At 39.5% G+C, this 16,809-nt stretch overlaps 1 protein-coding gene across 2 annotated transcripts; it reads left to right on the top strand.

Annotated features, from left to right (window-relative positions):
• Positions 1–5,276: 5,276 nt before the first annotated feature.
• LOC109184074 (single-stranded DNA-binding protein, mitochondrial) lies at positions 5,277–7,572 on the top strand. 2 transcript variants are annotated; one of them, XM_019334108.1, is made up of 4 exons: positions 5,277–5,662; positions 6,226–6,434; positions 7,135–7,235; positions 7,335–7,572. In XM_019334108.1, the coding sequence occupies exons 1-4, from the start codon at positions 5,378–5,380 to the stop codon at positions 7,412–7,414; spliced, it is 675 nt and encodes a 224-aa protein (XP_019189653.1). In that variant the 5' UTR covers positions 5,277–5,377; the 3' UTR covers positions 7,415–7,572. The 2 variants fall into 2 exon arrangements, with proteins under 2 accessions (XP_019189653.1, XP_019189652.1); XM_019334107.1 differs by having other exon boundaries at positions 5,279–5,662; positions 6,208–6,434.
• Positions 7,573–16,809: the final 9,237 nt, after the last annotated feature.

The following is a 16,809-nucleotide window of genomic DNA, read 5'->3' as shown; positions in this document are numbered from 1 at the left end:
ACTTCATTAGCACTTCCTAATGAGCACATAATAATGACACATATTTATATTTACATATATATTCCTACTTCAGGAGAAAATTACTCAGTTAATTGCTTACTGCTTCAAGTCAAGTAAAGGCTTTGTAATACAACAATATACATGTTGCAATTTTCATATCCAATCATTCTGAGAATTATAAATCCATCAGAGATTTTTACAAATAGACATTAGCATCTAATGACCTATAATTATGTGGTCATGACGTTCATCAGATGCATATCTAAATTTATTATTTTGCCAATTATGTAGCGGAACTTAATGACATCCATTATTGGATAGTATATTTGATTAAGCTCAATTTCTAAGTCAACCAGATTCTAGCCATTTCCCAAAGATATTTATATCTGGTTGTTCTGCATCATAATATTCTAATTATTTGGTGCACATATAAATTTACTGGTTTTCTCATCTTCTGAGTTGTTCTACATATAAATTATTTGGTGCACATATAAATTTACTGGTTGTTCTGCATCATAATAGATCTCGAAAAAATACGCGATTTGAAAAAAAAATTGTCCAAAACGGACAACCGAGTCAAAAGTTATGCCTTCCCGAACTTTTCCCACTTGAAAATGCAAAAAAAAAAAATAATAAAATAAAATAAAAAATTTCAGCGCCGGTTCAGCCGGCTAGGCGGTCTAGGCGACCGCCTAGCCGGCAGACCGCGGAGGGGCAGCTGGCAGCCGCCTAGGCGCGATTTTTGCAACCATGGTGAAAATACATTTTATTATCACTCATTTATTAACTTTCTTTTTGTAATAGATAAGTTCACTATCACTTATTTTGCTAATTTATCACATCATTTTTTTGAAAATAAAAATGTATATGTTTAGTGCCAACAATATATTTCAAAAAGATTTATTAAAATTAATGGTAATCAAATTTTAAAAGGAAAAAATTAAGGAGCAATTAGTGACAATTAAAATTTTAAAACTACTAGTATCTTCACCCGTGCGTTCCGCGAAATGGATTTGTTATAATATGTTAAGAATATTTAGATTGATGTACAATTGTGTAAATTATAACATTGAATATTATATAGTGCAATTGAAAGATGGAGTTGGATCGATTATGTTTTTTGATGTTATCATTGCTTGAATTCAAGCAAATAATTGCCTAATTGAGCGTATATATTTTGTTTTTATTCAAACATATATAACACAACTTTTAGCATAAACAACAGCTGAAGAAATAGGTAGTCAATTAATAGAGAAAAATGTTACCATCTGTGATGACAGTCAAAGGTGTGACGGGTCGAATTGCTATGTTCAATGCATATAAATTTGGGTTGCTAGCAACTGCAATAACTTTACAAAAATAATAGAAACAAATAAATACAAAATAATGTTAACACGTAAAATAACACACAAAATAAAACCCGACCGAGTAGTCGAACTAATGAATAAACCATGGGCAAGAATTTAATCCCAACAACGCCTTCTGTTCGCACGATGTCGATCTTCATACAACGAGGAGTGGTGGGCTAGCTATTAGTGTATGAACTGACTGCTTGGTAGAGATAATAAGGTAAGCCGTCGGCCCGAAACCCAATCTATAATGTAAATTAAGTAATCAAGCCCCTTGGGCAACCGACCACCCTCATTATGAGTTCAAAGTTAAGTTTTAACTAGAACACAGTGCGTGATCCCAAACTTGCGATCGTAGTTGAGTTTGCTCGAATGATTCCTAGATCACTTTATTCGGTTATTTGGTCGGAGTATGTGGTTAGATGAACCCGGCCTTACTTACTATCTTGTGGTGTCGATCTTAGCACCACATTGGGTGGGGGCTGGTAACCGGCCCGTAGACTACTCATAATGAACCCGACCTCTCGATTTGGGATAATGGACTTAACCATTTGATTACCACCAGTCCCGATCTTTTAAGCTGACGGCTTGATCCGTCGGTGAGCTCAGAATCATGTTGAGCGTAAAGCGAACCTAACAACTGAACTTAACCGAAATCCTGAGCATTTTGCAAAAATTTAATTGTCGATAGCCAATTTGGCCGGAGTAGTAAACCGATTATGCAGTCGAGTGGCGTCGACCTTACGATCGGTTAACTATACGAACGCTAAAGACCAATAGGTCCTTGACCCCGGGGTGTTAGAAAAAAGGCAATGTGTGACTAAGTGAAAGGCAAAGCAGTGAATGACCATAAACTGAATAAAACTAAAATAAATGAATTAAAAGCCCATAAAGGCAAGTCTGCATGCTCGGCACAACAAGGGTCAAGCTCCCATCAATCCAAAGTTCATAGTCTTTCCCGACACAACATGGACGGGCTCCCGAACAAGAAGACCTACTCACTTTTCTCCCTCGTCTCCTCTGGTTGCTCGGTGCTATCCTTAGTCGGAGCGGGTTGAGTGTATGGCGACGAACCGGATGAGCAACCTCATTGGGTAGGACACAAAGGATGGTTGCTAAGTCGTCGTCGTCCAATGACTCAGTGAGGGCCTCTATTACATCAGCCTGCATCTTCCTCTTACCACACAAGAAGGCCTACCGGTTGTATTCCCGGACCAGCTTTTCCTTGGCATCAGTGCTCAGTAACGATCGAAAGAAAGGCTCGGCGATGGCCTGATCGTTGAAAATCCTATCAGCCAGGACTCTGGGCATTGTAACAACGTCGTTTAGAAAAGACACCGAAGCTTTGTACCCTGCGACGGTAGTGGCGATCATCCCCACGATTGCTTCATCCCTCTTCTCGACCTCCTCGACCTTCTTCTCAAGCTCACGAATTTTGACCTCTCGGCAAGCGAGGGATTTCTTGGTGATGTTCATATCCTTTTGGTAGACCTGTTCGGCAGCCTTGGTCAGGCAGAACAGATCGGCCAATGTACAACCCATCTGCGAAAGTGAAATTAAGCTAGTTAAGTCGTGAGAAAATTTTTGCAAGGAAGAAATATAGGAACGTCATAACTGGATCAGGTCCTGAGCACCGCGCTCCCCGACCTGGTTTGTGGTCCAGTCGGATGTGTCATCGCAGCAGGCAGGATCAAGCTGATCTTGTCTAAAAGGACTGCTGGCTAGCTCCCGCCGGAGAGTAGGACGTCGATGATGGCCATGTGGTCGGGAGAATCCGCCCTCTTCGACTTCTTCAACCAGGCCTCCTAACCTGAGTCGGGAGTTAGGTCTTTCCCCCTCTGGTTTTAGGCTCGGGCAACGGGAAGGTCGGAGGCCAAGCTCGTCTACACGACTGTTGTGAATGGTAAGCCGGGAGGGATGGATGGCGTGGTGTTAGGTGCACTTGCCTTCTTCCCGCCCAAGGAGACCTTGGGACGGGGGACCCTGGGGGTCGTTGTCTCAAAAGACTCATCGAGACCCATCTCTGCAAAATCGAGCAAGAGTGGTGGTAAAATTCCATAACAATTAGAGTTCGACATGTAGAGGAGATGCTCATAGGTTTCGACCTGCTCGCTGTTTAAAAATGTGTGCCTCCCACTAGAAAGAGTGGGGGCACATATCTATGGAGACGGGCCGTTGAGCGCTCGGCGTAGGGTAACGACGGTCAGAGGATACGCGGGTTGATAAGCTGACGTCTTCCCACTGTGAAGTCTGGGGAATCGCCGGCCTCTTGGTTACCTGGTCGGCCGTGACGCTTGAGGAAGCCTCTTGAACCTCCGTAAAATGCTCGACCTCTTCAATAATGGTGTCGTAGGACGAAATCGAGAACGAGCCGACCTCGACCACTGTATCGTAGTCCCCGATTGAAATGTTCCGGCTGACTGAGTCTGACATTATCCCTCCAAGAGGGAAGGACAGTTAGAAAGGAATCTAACCAAGACTAGGACCGAAAATTTAAAATGAATGAAGAGAACTCGAGAAAGATAACTTACTGATTAATAGCGGGCGAAAGCTCTGATTGGATAAGATTGTGCTCAGAAAGGTTTGATATGCTGCTTGAGTAAGTAGCTCGGGAGGCTCTCAAATTCAAGCGAAGCAAAGTGCAAACTTTGGTCTACTATCAGGCCATATTTATAGAGAAACGAAGCGGGAAAATTTCAAATTTCATAACAGATTCCACGACGCGACACGTGGCGAACAAATTGACTTGACCGGTGATCCGCATGGTACACCGTAGACCGGCGCTGCACACAATCTCGACCCGGTTAAAGATCTTTTGACATCGAATTTTAATCGGACTTTATAGCCCGAGCCCCTCAAAACGCTGCCCTAGCTCGAAGCACGGGCTATGGGGGACTACTTGATAGGGAATATACCCCGGTCTACCGACCCGTTCATATTGAGCACCAGATCGGATCCGACTCCATGCATAGAGAAGGTTGTTTTTCGACCACGTCTGGCCGCACGAGAGTACTTGCCCGACCCGACCTAAATATTAGGCTTCTTCTTAGCTTAACGAGTCTTTAATCAGAGAACTTTAGGCTCGGTCCCAACCCGACCGCTCGGCTAGGGCCTGAGTCCATGTGATATGTTCTTAAAGATGAATATTTGTAATAATGTCCAAACCGAGCCCGATTCCTATTGTTCAGTCAGTTATTCTGCTGTACGTAGACGCCTCTCCTTAGCTTCCGAGACCGCCGAGTGCATTGAGCACACATGTCGACTTCCCGTCATGTGTCTCCCTCAAACTCTTATAAATACCACACTAAATGCTTGTTGAGAACCTGTTGGCAATTCTCTCTCTAGAGTACATATATGCTCGGGACCCTCCGACTTTGGGTCTTAATTATCCGAGCTTCTATACTATAATTGCTATTCATATATGTATACCCGCCCGAGAGTATTTATACCATCAAACCCTAAATAAGTTGAGGAATTTTACTTTTGTAGCAATCGCAGTGTGCAAGGTTCAAATCTTACCAAATGAAAATATGAATTTGGCTTTGTTATGAGACACTATGGTCATGTTTGGTAAATGGTTGTTAGCTGATAACTGTTAGATGTTAACTGATTGGGTTAATTAGAGGGTATGACTAGTTGATAACATTAGCATTTTTTGAGTTGTAAAAAATTAATTAATCAAATACTTATATTGATTTTTTAACCAAATCAAACAATTAATAGTGATCAAAAAATAAATTAAAATTAACTGATAAACTAACTATTAATCTGTCTATATATAAGCATTTGAGAATCTATAAGTCACTTGAGACATATTTCATAATTTTACCTTATTTGCCAATTCCAGTGTAGGAACACTGAGAATCTATCAAGCTTGGAGTCGAAATTTATAAAACAAAATTGTTTATTTCCCGCTATTTATGTAATTTATCAAAAGTTCCCCACAATTGGCAGGGTTTTACTCTTTACCCAAAAATACTAGGGTTTAAGCCCCAATTGATACAGGAAGCTTTCGCAGTCCATTTCCAATGGCGTCCACACTCTCCAGAAGACTACTCCGCACCCTCATCGCTAGCCCTAGGTCATCGTCCCATCTCATGCGCTTCCCTTCAACGTCCTATTCTATCTGCTCGAAAAGCTTTTCGACTGAGGGCGACGATTTGAGTGCCCTGGAATCGGACCGGTCCGGATCGGAATCCGAATCGGAGGTCAAATCGGACCCTTTATCCTCTACTCCAGAGCCCGATTCCAATCAGCGGCGCAATACTGGAGAGCGCCCCCTTGAAAATGGCATGGATAATGGCATTTACAAGGTACCTTTTTATTTACTGTAGATTATACTTATTCACAGTCTCTACTCGCTTGTATATTCTTTATTTGGAAGTTAATCAAATTAGGGGCTCTTTGGTTCTGTGCGTTTGTAACATTGTGTATACAGTATCAAATTTGCTTAGAGATTTTTACCTAGACACACCTTATATTTTGTTAATAATCTATATATGTGAAATGCATTTATCTATGTAGATTTACAGTAGACATGCACCTGGCCACAATCTGCTAGTGAGGTATAGAGGTTCATATATGTAATAATAAAATCATTGTGTTCTTCTGTAATATGTATATCATGAATTCACATGGTATACTTGTTAATTGGTGATGAAAGGGAATTTGGACGGTTGTACTGGTTTCAGTTAAAATCTTAAGCTTATTTTACAACAGTTATTTCACACATGATGTATGCCAAATTGATACCAATAACCCAAATAGAAAGTGTGTGTGTGTAAAAGGATAGATGCTACTGTGTCTCTGTTAATCACGGGCAGACAGGATAATGGTGTCATTTCTGAAACTGTAACAGGCAATATTGGTAGGTCAGGTAGGGCAAGCTGCAATACAGAAGAAACTGAAGAGTGGGAATACAGTGACTCTTCTTTCTATTGGAACGGGTGGGATTCGTAACAATAGGAGGCCATTTGATAATGAGGAGCCTAGAGAGTATGCTGATCGGTGTGCTGTTCAGTGGCATAGGGTCTCAATTTATCCTCAGAGGTTGGGGGACCTTGCCGCTAAGAATGCTATTCCTGGGTATGCTTCATTTACCTTATCATTGTTTGGGTAGTAAAACTTTTTCCTTGTGCAACCATACCCATATCTCAAACTTTCCTATTTGCCATATTAGTTTGTTTTTGGGTTGAAAATTGGATCCATTCCTTCAAATGATAAACTTGGTTTTCATAATGAATCCATAATGTTGCACTTCATTTTTCTGTTATAGCCTTTGGAAGCCTGTTGCAGAAGCATTCACCATCTTCCTTGTTACTTCCTAATATGGGTTATTGGATATTAACTGGAGGTTCTTCAGTTTCACATATTACTAAATACTAAGGTTACAATAGTATTATTTTAAAAATCTATTGACTCAAGAATTTCATCCAATTTCTTTTCCCTTGTGCGGAACTGCATAACAATTTTAGACTTGAAATTTTAATTTCTATTACTTCTATTACAATTTCATTCAATCACTCTGTTTTCATCATTGTTGTTCTTGCAGTTTAGACTGGTTTACTTGTGCTTAACTAAGTTTCATTCTTCTATATGGGTAGATCTTAATGAATGTTACTTTTCGTACCTAATATATGTATCCTGGGGTATTTTTCTATCTTAACTGAGAGGCTGAGAATCTGTCTTGTATGTTCTCAACATACTGATATTTGTAATTATTATGCTGATTGTTCTCTTGAGAATAGTCCATAATACTAACGGTTTGTTGCATTGTGCACTGTAGCTCAATCCTGTACATAGAGGGTAATCTTGAGACCAAAGTGTTTAGCGATCCAATTACAGGCCTTGTTAGACGCATACGAGAGGTTGCTGTACGCCAAAATGGTAACTTTGTGTCTTTGTTACAACTTAAATCAATAATAACATTAAAATTTTTGTCATTAGACTAAAGTTTCATCAACTTTGGTTACATTGGCCTTGCAGGTCGACTTGTTTTTCTTGGCAAGTTAAATGATGCAGAGCAGCCATCAAAAGATGAAATAAAATCTGTTGGTTATTACTGATACTGGAACATCATTTAACTTCTGTAATTATTGTTTTGCTTTGCTTTTAGGAGAGGATGGTCCATAATTACTAATTAGATGCCTGTTGGGTATTTATGATTCTGGGAATTTGATATTTCTCCATATCATATTTTGCTATCTCATATTTATTTACTTAAGCCACACCGACACGCCCAAGTTACTACTGGAACCAGGAGTGTGCTGTGTACTTTTTCAGTTGTTATAGCATGTAACAGGGTCCACCTTGCAAGGTGCGTGGTCCTAAATTGTGTATTTTTAGTATTGGAATTGTGAACTTCTAGAATATAAATTGCGTTTCAAAGTTTTGCGAATTTGTGAATACAATACAGGATCATCACAAATTGTGAATTTTTAAAAAGTAAATTATGGACATTTAGTATGTAAATTGTGTATCTTCGAGTCTAGATCCACCTTATAAAGTGGACCCGGGTCCATAAAATAATTTGCCGTGCTTTTTTGGGTGGGTAATTTTCAAGTTTAGTCTTTAAAATGTTAGGTTATTTTTATTTCAATTCCAAATGAAACCAAACCTAATTGTTATGGACTAAAATGTAACAAATTATAACTTAAAACATAGTTTAAAGATGATTTATAGAATTATAGGGATGTCAATCAGTTAGATCACTTATTATTATTTTTTTTTTTGAAACAAACAAACAAACTGCATTAATAACTTAACAACGCCGAGATACAAGCCGGTGGGATAAATTCCCACGTACTAGAGACAGACGAGGAACCTGTTGCCCGTGCTAGTTCATGAGCCACACGATTCGCTGTTCTCCTGACATGGCAAACACTAACGTTTCCAATGTCATTAGCAATAGACACGCATTGCTTAACAATTACATCCAAATAAGAAAAATCACGACTGCAGGAATTAAAAGCGGTACAAAAATTTAAACAGTCTGACTCGAGGATGATATTACGGTAATGTAAATCCTTGAGCCATTTCAAAGCCTCCCTCGCTGCAATAGCCTCCACCATCAAAGGTTCACGGTTGCTCATGATGCGTCCATTTTTCGCCGCTATAAACCGTCCAGTATGATCTCGAATGATCGCTTCGTATCCAGCCCCATCCGAGAACGTGGCTGCGTCCACATTGCACTTTACGGATGAGCTAGGTGGCGGTTCCCACGTTGATGCATGCCCGGCGCGGTCATCATCTCGTGCGTCCCTTCGATTCGCCGCTTCCCATCCATCTTTTACTCTCGTCACTTGCGTATGCATGGCTGCCACAGATGGTTGGATATCCCGCCACACAATGTCTTCTATATCCAACCACACAATGTCATTTCTTGTAGACCAAATCACCCACATGATTGCCGCCAACGTCGTTGATTGCTCCATGGTCGCATTAGTAAGCCACTGATCCATAAACAGCTGCATGCCCCGACCATTTAAAACATCCTCCTGTCCCCATAGTGCTGTTGCATACGGACACACACAGAACAGATGTTCCATAGTTTCCCAATTGTGACCACAGAACGGACAACCCCCTCCAATCCAGACATGTTTCAGTTTTAGATTCTCACGAACTAGTAACACCCCCCGAGCACAACGCCATAATTCCCCCACATAATTATTCTCCTCGCCGCTGTTCATAAGAAGCCGATACCCATGTCTCACTGTGTACTTACCCCTTATATCCATGCCTCAAGTCAAAGTCGCTTTTCCGTGTTGATATTTGTGTTGTGATTGAATAATGTTTTTATGTTGATTTACAAATGATTAATGGATAATGTAAAAATGATTACTAATTATTGGTTCATGAAAAATTACAGTTGAAGAATTTTTTTTTTGATACTGTATATATCGAAATTATCTCATTAACTCAGTTAAGCGGTGGATTTCGTTGTACTCATTGTCAAAAGTACGATATGTGAATGACCACAGATAAATTTTCTCAACGTTACACGATGTAGCAATAGATAGGATTAGTATGACGTTTTGCTCGACATTGAAGCATACAACACTGTCACATCCTTGTAAGTGAAAATGAGCATATATTTGCTCTCACTGTTCGTCGTAGAATATTAATGTGTAGTCGAAGTAGAGGTCTAGGTCCCTATCTCCAACTATGAATTTCAGTGGCACATCCACTTCAACGGAGTCGCCGAGGAATTCAATCAATCGTTCATGCTAGAATTCAATAAAAGGAGGTTAGCAAGTAATGGCATCGATTGAAGTACCGAAATTTGTATACAAAGATCTACATTGCTCTAGTTGGTGAAACCGATATGTTGGTCGTATTGCAGATCGGGTGTTGACATTGATAAACACTAATATATAAACAAATTAGTATTATTGTACGTAGAAAAATAAATATAACATTTAATTTATGCAGTATTTGTGTTATGTTACTGGGATCAAAACGGCGAGTATTTCTGCCTATGCCATATTGATTAAATTCCCTCTTCGAAGTGTAGAAGTCATGGCTATAGAAGTAAGTTTCGAAAATGAAGAAACTTGTATGTCGAAATAGCACAATGTCTCCCGGAAGTAAACTATTTTCCACCATAAAATTACTAATTCCTGTGGTAAAGTGCATATCTTCGACGTAAACTTCTATCCATTTGCTATAATGTCACAGAATTGTTTTTTTCGTCAGGTGTTGCATTAGATGGCGATGCATACAATTGGAAATTCTCTATTAACAAAATTATAGTAAATGTAAGAATGGTGAATGTATTATAACATTTAAATATATAAGATAAAAGTTAGATTACCATATGTAGATCAGATGTAACTTGAATAGTGAACCACGTAATAGCGCATTCACTATTATAAGGGTTAATGTATTTGATTGTTGCAAGCTAGTAACAAATGAAAAACGAAAATGATTGTAAGAGAACAATTACATAGTTACACATGAAAAAATTGACAAATACGAAATTACTTACGTGAAGGATAATTAATTTGTTGTAGACGATCAAATATGAGCATAGCATATCGTTTTGCATCTTCCTTATTTGAAAAAGACATTCGATCGGGAACGGGTACACCCAACATTCGTAGATATCGACCCTATCCTTGAGTTGGATAAGATAAGCAAGTATTGTTGTGTTTGGTGTCTACACGTGCAAACACAATTTTTCTTCCCGCAACGCTTATCGCGACATACTCTAGCCTGTGACAGTATTTAGGAGTTATTGAATCTAGTATTTCAAAATCGTCGAATAGATTCATTTTTTATATGCAAAGAGTTGAGTTAAACTTTTACGGAATGAGAAATATTCGAACAAATTTGTGAGGAGGAAATCGAAGGAATGAGCAATGGTTGTGAAAACAGGCAGAGGTATATATAGAATAAAACATGGCTGAAGCATTTCGTTGTACACAGACCAGTTGACATTTTTAGCCTCCCAATTATTATTTTGAAATTAAATGTAAAATATTAAAGAATTGTGACTGTATTATTTCTTTTTGGTAGACGAATTGTCTTTTCGAAATTGATTCGAAAATTTAATAAATTGTGGTGTCTGTTCTCAAAGATTTATATAGTGTATAGTGTATCCAAAGATTTATCGAATCTAGAGATGTGTTCAAAGGTTTGCTGAGAAAAGCTGAGTCATAACACAGTTAGACTAGACTAAAGCTCCCCTACTCACAGGCTGCAAGATTCCATACTCTGCACACACGGTATTGAATTCAATTTTCAATGTCCAACATAACAAGTACTTTAATATGCCCACGGTATTGAATTCAATTTTCAATGTCCAACATAACAAGTACTTTGATATGCCTTGTTCTACTTTGAACATAGCGCACCGAAGAAGTTTTTAAGTTACCACATAACAAGTAATTTAAAATGTCTTGTTACAATGATATTGACTCTATTAGAGTGTAGTACTTGTTCATAAGTACTTTCGCAACCTACTGAAACACAAAGAACCAATAACGCCTCCCCTTGAGGATCGAACTTATAACCTCCCATATGGGAGTCCAACTCGGGTGCCATTAGACCACAAAGTCTTGGCCCGTGTTTTTTTATATGAATGTTAAGAAAAAGAAAGTTGAAATATAAAATTTTTTTGATATAGAATGTGATAATATTTTTGTATACAAACTTAGATCCTATTGGTTATACAAAGTTGGACATTCTGAGGAAGTATGTGTTCGAGCTTGACAGTATTTACATCTCCTCATCGTCCTAGTAGAAGTTCCAAAGTCCATTTCATTTGGAAAGCGTCGTGTTTGTCGTTGTCCTGGATGAGTAAGACGCCTCGCAGAAAGTAGTGGAAGATATGTCAAATGAATTGTCCACTGGATATTTGTGTCTAGTAGAAAGAAATTACCTTCATAGCACCTTTTGTAGTTATCGATAGAGTACACATTAGCCACGAACGAGTCATAGTGTTCCTTATGATACTTACACACTGCAATGTAGGGGTGACCGCGGTTCCGATTCTGGTTCCGGTTCCTGTTCGGAATCGCCGATTCCGCAAATGGACAAACCGGAACCACCGGTTCTAACCGGATTTATTTAAAAATAATAATAATAAAAATAAGCTATACTTTATAATTTTTTCCGGTTTGGAACCGGAACTGTCGGTTCCGGTTCCTTGTCATGTCGAGCCTTAACCGGAACCGTACGGACGGTTCGATTCCGATTCCGGTTCAACAATGCACGATTCAGTTCGAACCGTGGTCATGCCTACTGCATTGACATGTGGACATGGTAATCCATCGCTCTTCCACTTTCCGCATTTACACGTACGGTTCTGTAAGTGAACTTCGACATTTGGTGTTGAACCTTGGGAGACGTTTCCTATGTCAAGAGCAACGGCGTACAATCCAATGGTGTCATTAAATGTTTGAACGGTTGCATTGTTCGCCTGTTGTTCTCTACTTTGTAGCTCGTTGCCAATAATCGGTGGCCAACGCAAACCCACATCTTGCATCCTTTGGCCCGCGGTACGTCTATCGACAAACATAGCGACTAACTTGTTGAAAGTAAGCCTTGCTATTGCCGTTACTGGTAGCATTCGACAACCCTTTAGAGAATTATTAAAGGATTCGGATGAATTTGTTGTCATTACGCCAAACCGGTGACCACCATTGTGAGACAATGTCCACGCTTCGGGCTGGATTGCAGACAAATAATTGTACGCGTCTGGCCAGTGATGTTGTATGCTTTGCATTGATGAACGGAATCTCCTTTTGCTAACGACAGTACCGACTTCCCACACTAGGTCTTTTAAACGAGAATTAACACGGTCATAACATTACTTCTAATGTGTCTTAAACAAAAGCGACGCTTCACCCGAGAACTTCGTAGTTGAGGCAAGCTGTTAAACGCCGCATCTATCCCGGTATGTCTATCCGAAATGATGCAAACTGAAGGAATACCGGAAAAGACATGCGTTGCAAGTAGATTGAGAAACCAAGTCCAGTTGTCTTCGTTTTCATAATCAACAATGGAGGTACGCCAGCGGATATATTTCCTTATTAGTGTTCCTTCCGACCGCTAATAGGAGATGACCTTTATACTTGCCGTAAAGGTGTGTACCGTCAACACTAATAACAGGTAGGCAAAATTGTAAACCGTCGATCGCTAGCTTAAAAGCCCAGAAAGCATACAAAAAATGCCCAAACGGCGAACCCCTGTCGGATTCGTTGACTTTTATTTCAACAACCGTACATGGGTTCGAACTCTTCAATGTTTGCAAAAATTTTGAGAGCTCAGTGTACGATTGTTCAAACTTCCCGTATATTTTTTTTACTGTTTTCTTACGGGCGCTCCATCTTTTTTTTTTTTTTTTACGTAATGTCCAACCCGTAGCGTTATTTCACATCAGCTCGGGTGTGTTTTATTTTGTAATCTGGTTCGGCGGTGATTTTTGGATAGGTCGGCAATTAGTGCACTTGTGCACATTTTATCCGAACCTCCCACGTGGAAATCATGTTTGCATATGTGGGGCTCTTTGAACTTGGTGATAATCCATTCGTCTGTGACCCCTTTTAAGTTTTTTTGCAAACAATGACCAATTACATGGGGGTTGTGTATTTTTAGAATTTTGGCACACAACACGCCATGACTTGGCCTTTTTGAACACAGGACGGAATTCCCTTCTATGGGCTATACTGTACATTTGAACTGCTGCTTTGAGCTATTGGAAACAAAAGAAAACCATCCAGAGTTTGATCTCATTTGTTGATGGGTCGTAGGAGATCATTTGTTCATCGTCCTGTTATGAAAAACCTATATTAAATGATACTGGAGCGCAATGTTGCAAAAATCGTGCCTAAGCGCTAGGCGCCGCCCGGCCGCGGCGAGGAAGGCCGGAATCGGCCTCCTCCCCGGCCGGCCGGCTAGGCGAGCTAGGCGGCGCCTAGACCGCTTAGTCGGTCGATCAGTCTATTTTTTTTTTATTTTAAATTTTTGGGAAGGATCAGAAGCAGTCTCCGCCACGACCAGGTTCCGCCGCGACCAGGCTCCGCTCACTACCAGGCTCCGCTCGCGACCAGGCTCTGCTCGCGACAGGCTCCACCGCGACTAGGCTTCGCTCGTGACCAGGCTCCGCCGCGACCAGCTCCACTTGCGACCAAGCTCCGCTCGCTAAGAATCAAACCTCCGTTTGTTGCCGCTGGTTGCCAAAGGTTGAGAACTGTTGAGATGCTTTGTATCTTCTTTGAAATTGAAATAAAATTAAAGATGGAGATAGAATAGATGGGTGGGAACACAGATTTCAGACTTTTTACTTCCCAAAAAATCTTGAGATACTAAAATTTTTTTTTAGTATTTCAAGGTTTTTTTGGGAACAGCTCTACGCAAAGGCCAAAGCTGGCAAAAACTTTTGGGAACAGCTCTACCAAAGATTAAATTTAACTTTAAAAAAATAAAAAATAAATAAATAAATCGGGCGCCTAGGAGCCGATCCCCTAGGCGCTAGGCGCTAAGCGCCCCCTGGGCGCCTACTTTATTTTGCAACATTGCTGGAGCGTGATGGTAAGGAATTTCTTATCCTCTAATTTTATCTTCCACCAAACCAACAAAATACAGCAAATATGTGTGTTTTCCTCATTTTAACTTCTTTATGTAGCTTTTCTTATGAGATAGTTGTTCCTGATGCTAGTTAATATATTCATGAATAAAACGACATTTAGAATGCCATCTTTAATTTGCTTTCAAATGAATAAAACGTCATTTACAATGTCATTTTTAATGTTCATCCTTTTTTTTTTTATGAAAAGACAACCATATAAATATGTTTTATACTATATGTTTACAGATATGGCAAAAGAAGTACCACAATTTCATCCGGGACCACTGGACCCATCAATACTACAATTTCAACAGAATAACAGATTTAAAGCTGTGTGGAATGATCAACATTATGACAGTTTAGTCAGAATTTCTCGTTACGATGTTGTAAGAAGAGACAACATACATGCCCACAATCCAAGAATGGTGGAGTATTTGCGACAGGCGGATTTGTATGGTGTGTCTCACCTTACAGATATTTCGATGGACCATGGATTAATTTATGCTCTTTTAGAGCGGTAGCGTTCCGAGGTCCATGCATTTTACATGCCCTTCGGCGAGGTGGCATAACACTTCAAGACGTCTAAGTATTATTTGAATTGAAGGTACATAGTCTAGTTGTCACCGGGTTTGACAAGCAAACCCCAACGATTTGGCAGTTGAAATGTATGAATTTGTTAGGATTTACTCCCGACATTGGCGCAATTAAACGGAATAAAATAATGTCGGGAAATATGACCTATCTAAGAGAAATAACCCCCACGAGCACAGATGTAGATGTGAAAATTGCAACGCGGATCTATATTTTACGTTTATTTGGAGGATTTTTATTCTCGGAGACAAACAAAAGCGACATCAAATTGTATTTGCTACCTTTTCTCCGAGATTTTCAAGAATGCGGCAAATACAGTTGGGGCTCAGCGATACTAGCGTATTTGTACAGAGCGTTGTGCCGGGGTGCTGTCTACCGTGCTTCCACAGTATGTGGATGCATGGTTCTTCTTCAATTATGGGCATGTGAGCGGTTACCAATGTGCAGGCCACATGGTGAGTTACCTATGGAGCAGTTAGGTGATTTGTCACTCGGTGCGAGGTTAGTTTTAATAAATACTTTAATAAGTTTATATTTGAATATTTGATTAATTAAAGTTTACGTAATTTATGATTTAATTTGCAACTGTAGATGGATTTGTTCCCATAGATATATTGATGTGACTGCGCACACAGTTCGAGCATATCGAGACCAATTAGATCGTACTCACGAATGCAACTTAAGTTAGTAAAATGTTATATTATATTTTCTTTTTTTTTTATACTATGTTTGGTCAGGATTCCACAACCCGCATGTTATGTTTATAATATGTTCTGAAAAAAAATGTGCCGATAACAACGATTTCATCGTGAAAAAAATAATTAAAAAAATTGTGATAACAAGGATTTTTGAAATCCTTTTTATGTACTATAACATAACAAGAATTTCAAAGAAACGTGTTATGATATTTACATAAAACGGATTTTTGAAATCCATGTTATGGACAACATTCACAACACGCCACATCCATCCTCGTGACAAATTCTATGAAAAATACCCTCTCACAAAAAAATCAAGTTGTATTAAACATTAAGCTTAAGGTAAGATATCATATAAAGTTCTTGAAAATGTTTTTTCTAATTATGAATTTTTTTTATTTTTTATTTTTATTTTTTGCCGTTCGTGTTCACTCCCTACAATTCAGTTATGCACATTTTGCCCAATTATTGCAAGGATGGGCAACAAATCTGGACCGCAAAAGTACCATCTTTTTCTTTATTATTGAGCATTACTTTCCTGACCGCTTCTATAGACAATTTGGTGGGTTTTTTCAAGACGTGTCTGCGCTAGTGGAATATCAAACTGACTTGCACGCTATCTACGGACGGTCATCGAGGAAAATAGTAGTGTTGGCTGGTCAACGAACTGTGAGCGTTGCATACATATCTTGGTACCAACAATATGGCCGTCGCCAAATTTGTAATCCTACACATATACAAGAGCAGTCCAGCTCGTATGCTGCATTGGTTAGTATGTTTTTTTTTTTCTAAATTCATACGTTTATGCTTATTATGTTATGAATTTAATGTGTTTTATATTTTTATGACGTAGGTTTATGAGGTGCAGATGATGGGTATTAGAGGGAGATGCTGATAGTGATAATCCCGATCCCGATGAGGTGCTACAAAATTATCAAGAACCGAAAGATGCGAGCAGCTCGTAGCGGCATCACAGTACTCATTTTTTAATGTTGACCCTGCTGAGAGTATTAACAATGCCCCCAACCCAGATGAACCGTTTCAGGGTAGTCATCTTGACAGGAAGCAAATAGGGGGGGGGGGGGGGGGTGAGGGGCAT

The sequence above is a fragment of the Ipomoea nil genome, unplaced genomic scaffold (assembly GCF_001879475.1).
Source record: "Ipomoea nil cultivar Tokyo-kokei standard unplaced genomic scaffold, Asagao_1.1 scaffold1250, whole genome shotgun sequence".
NCBI lineage: Eukaryota > Viridiplantae > Streptophyta > Magnoliopsida > Solanales > Convolvulaceae > Ipomoea > Ipomoea nil.
Note: the sequence above shows the minus strand (reverse complement) of the source record. Positions and strands in the feature narration are given on the sequence as shown.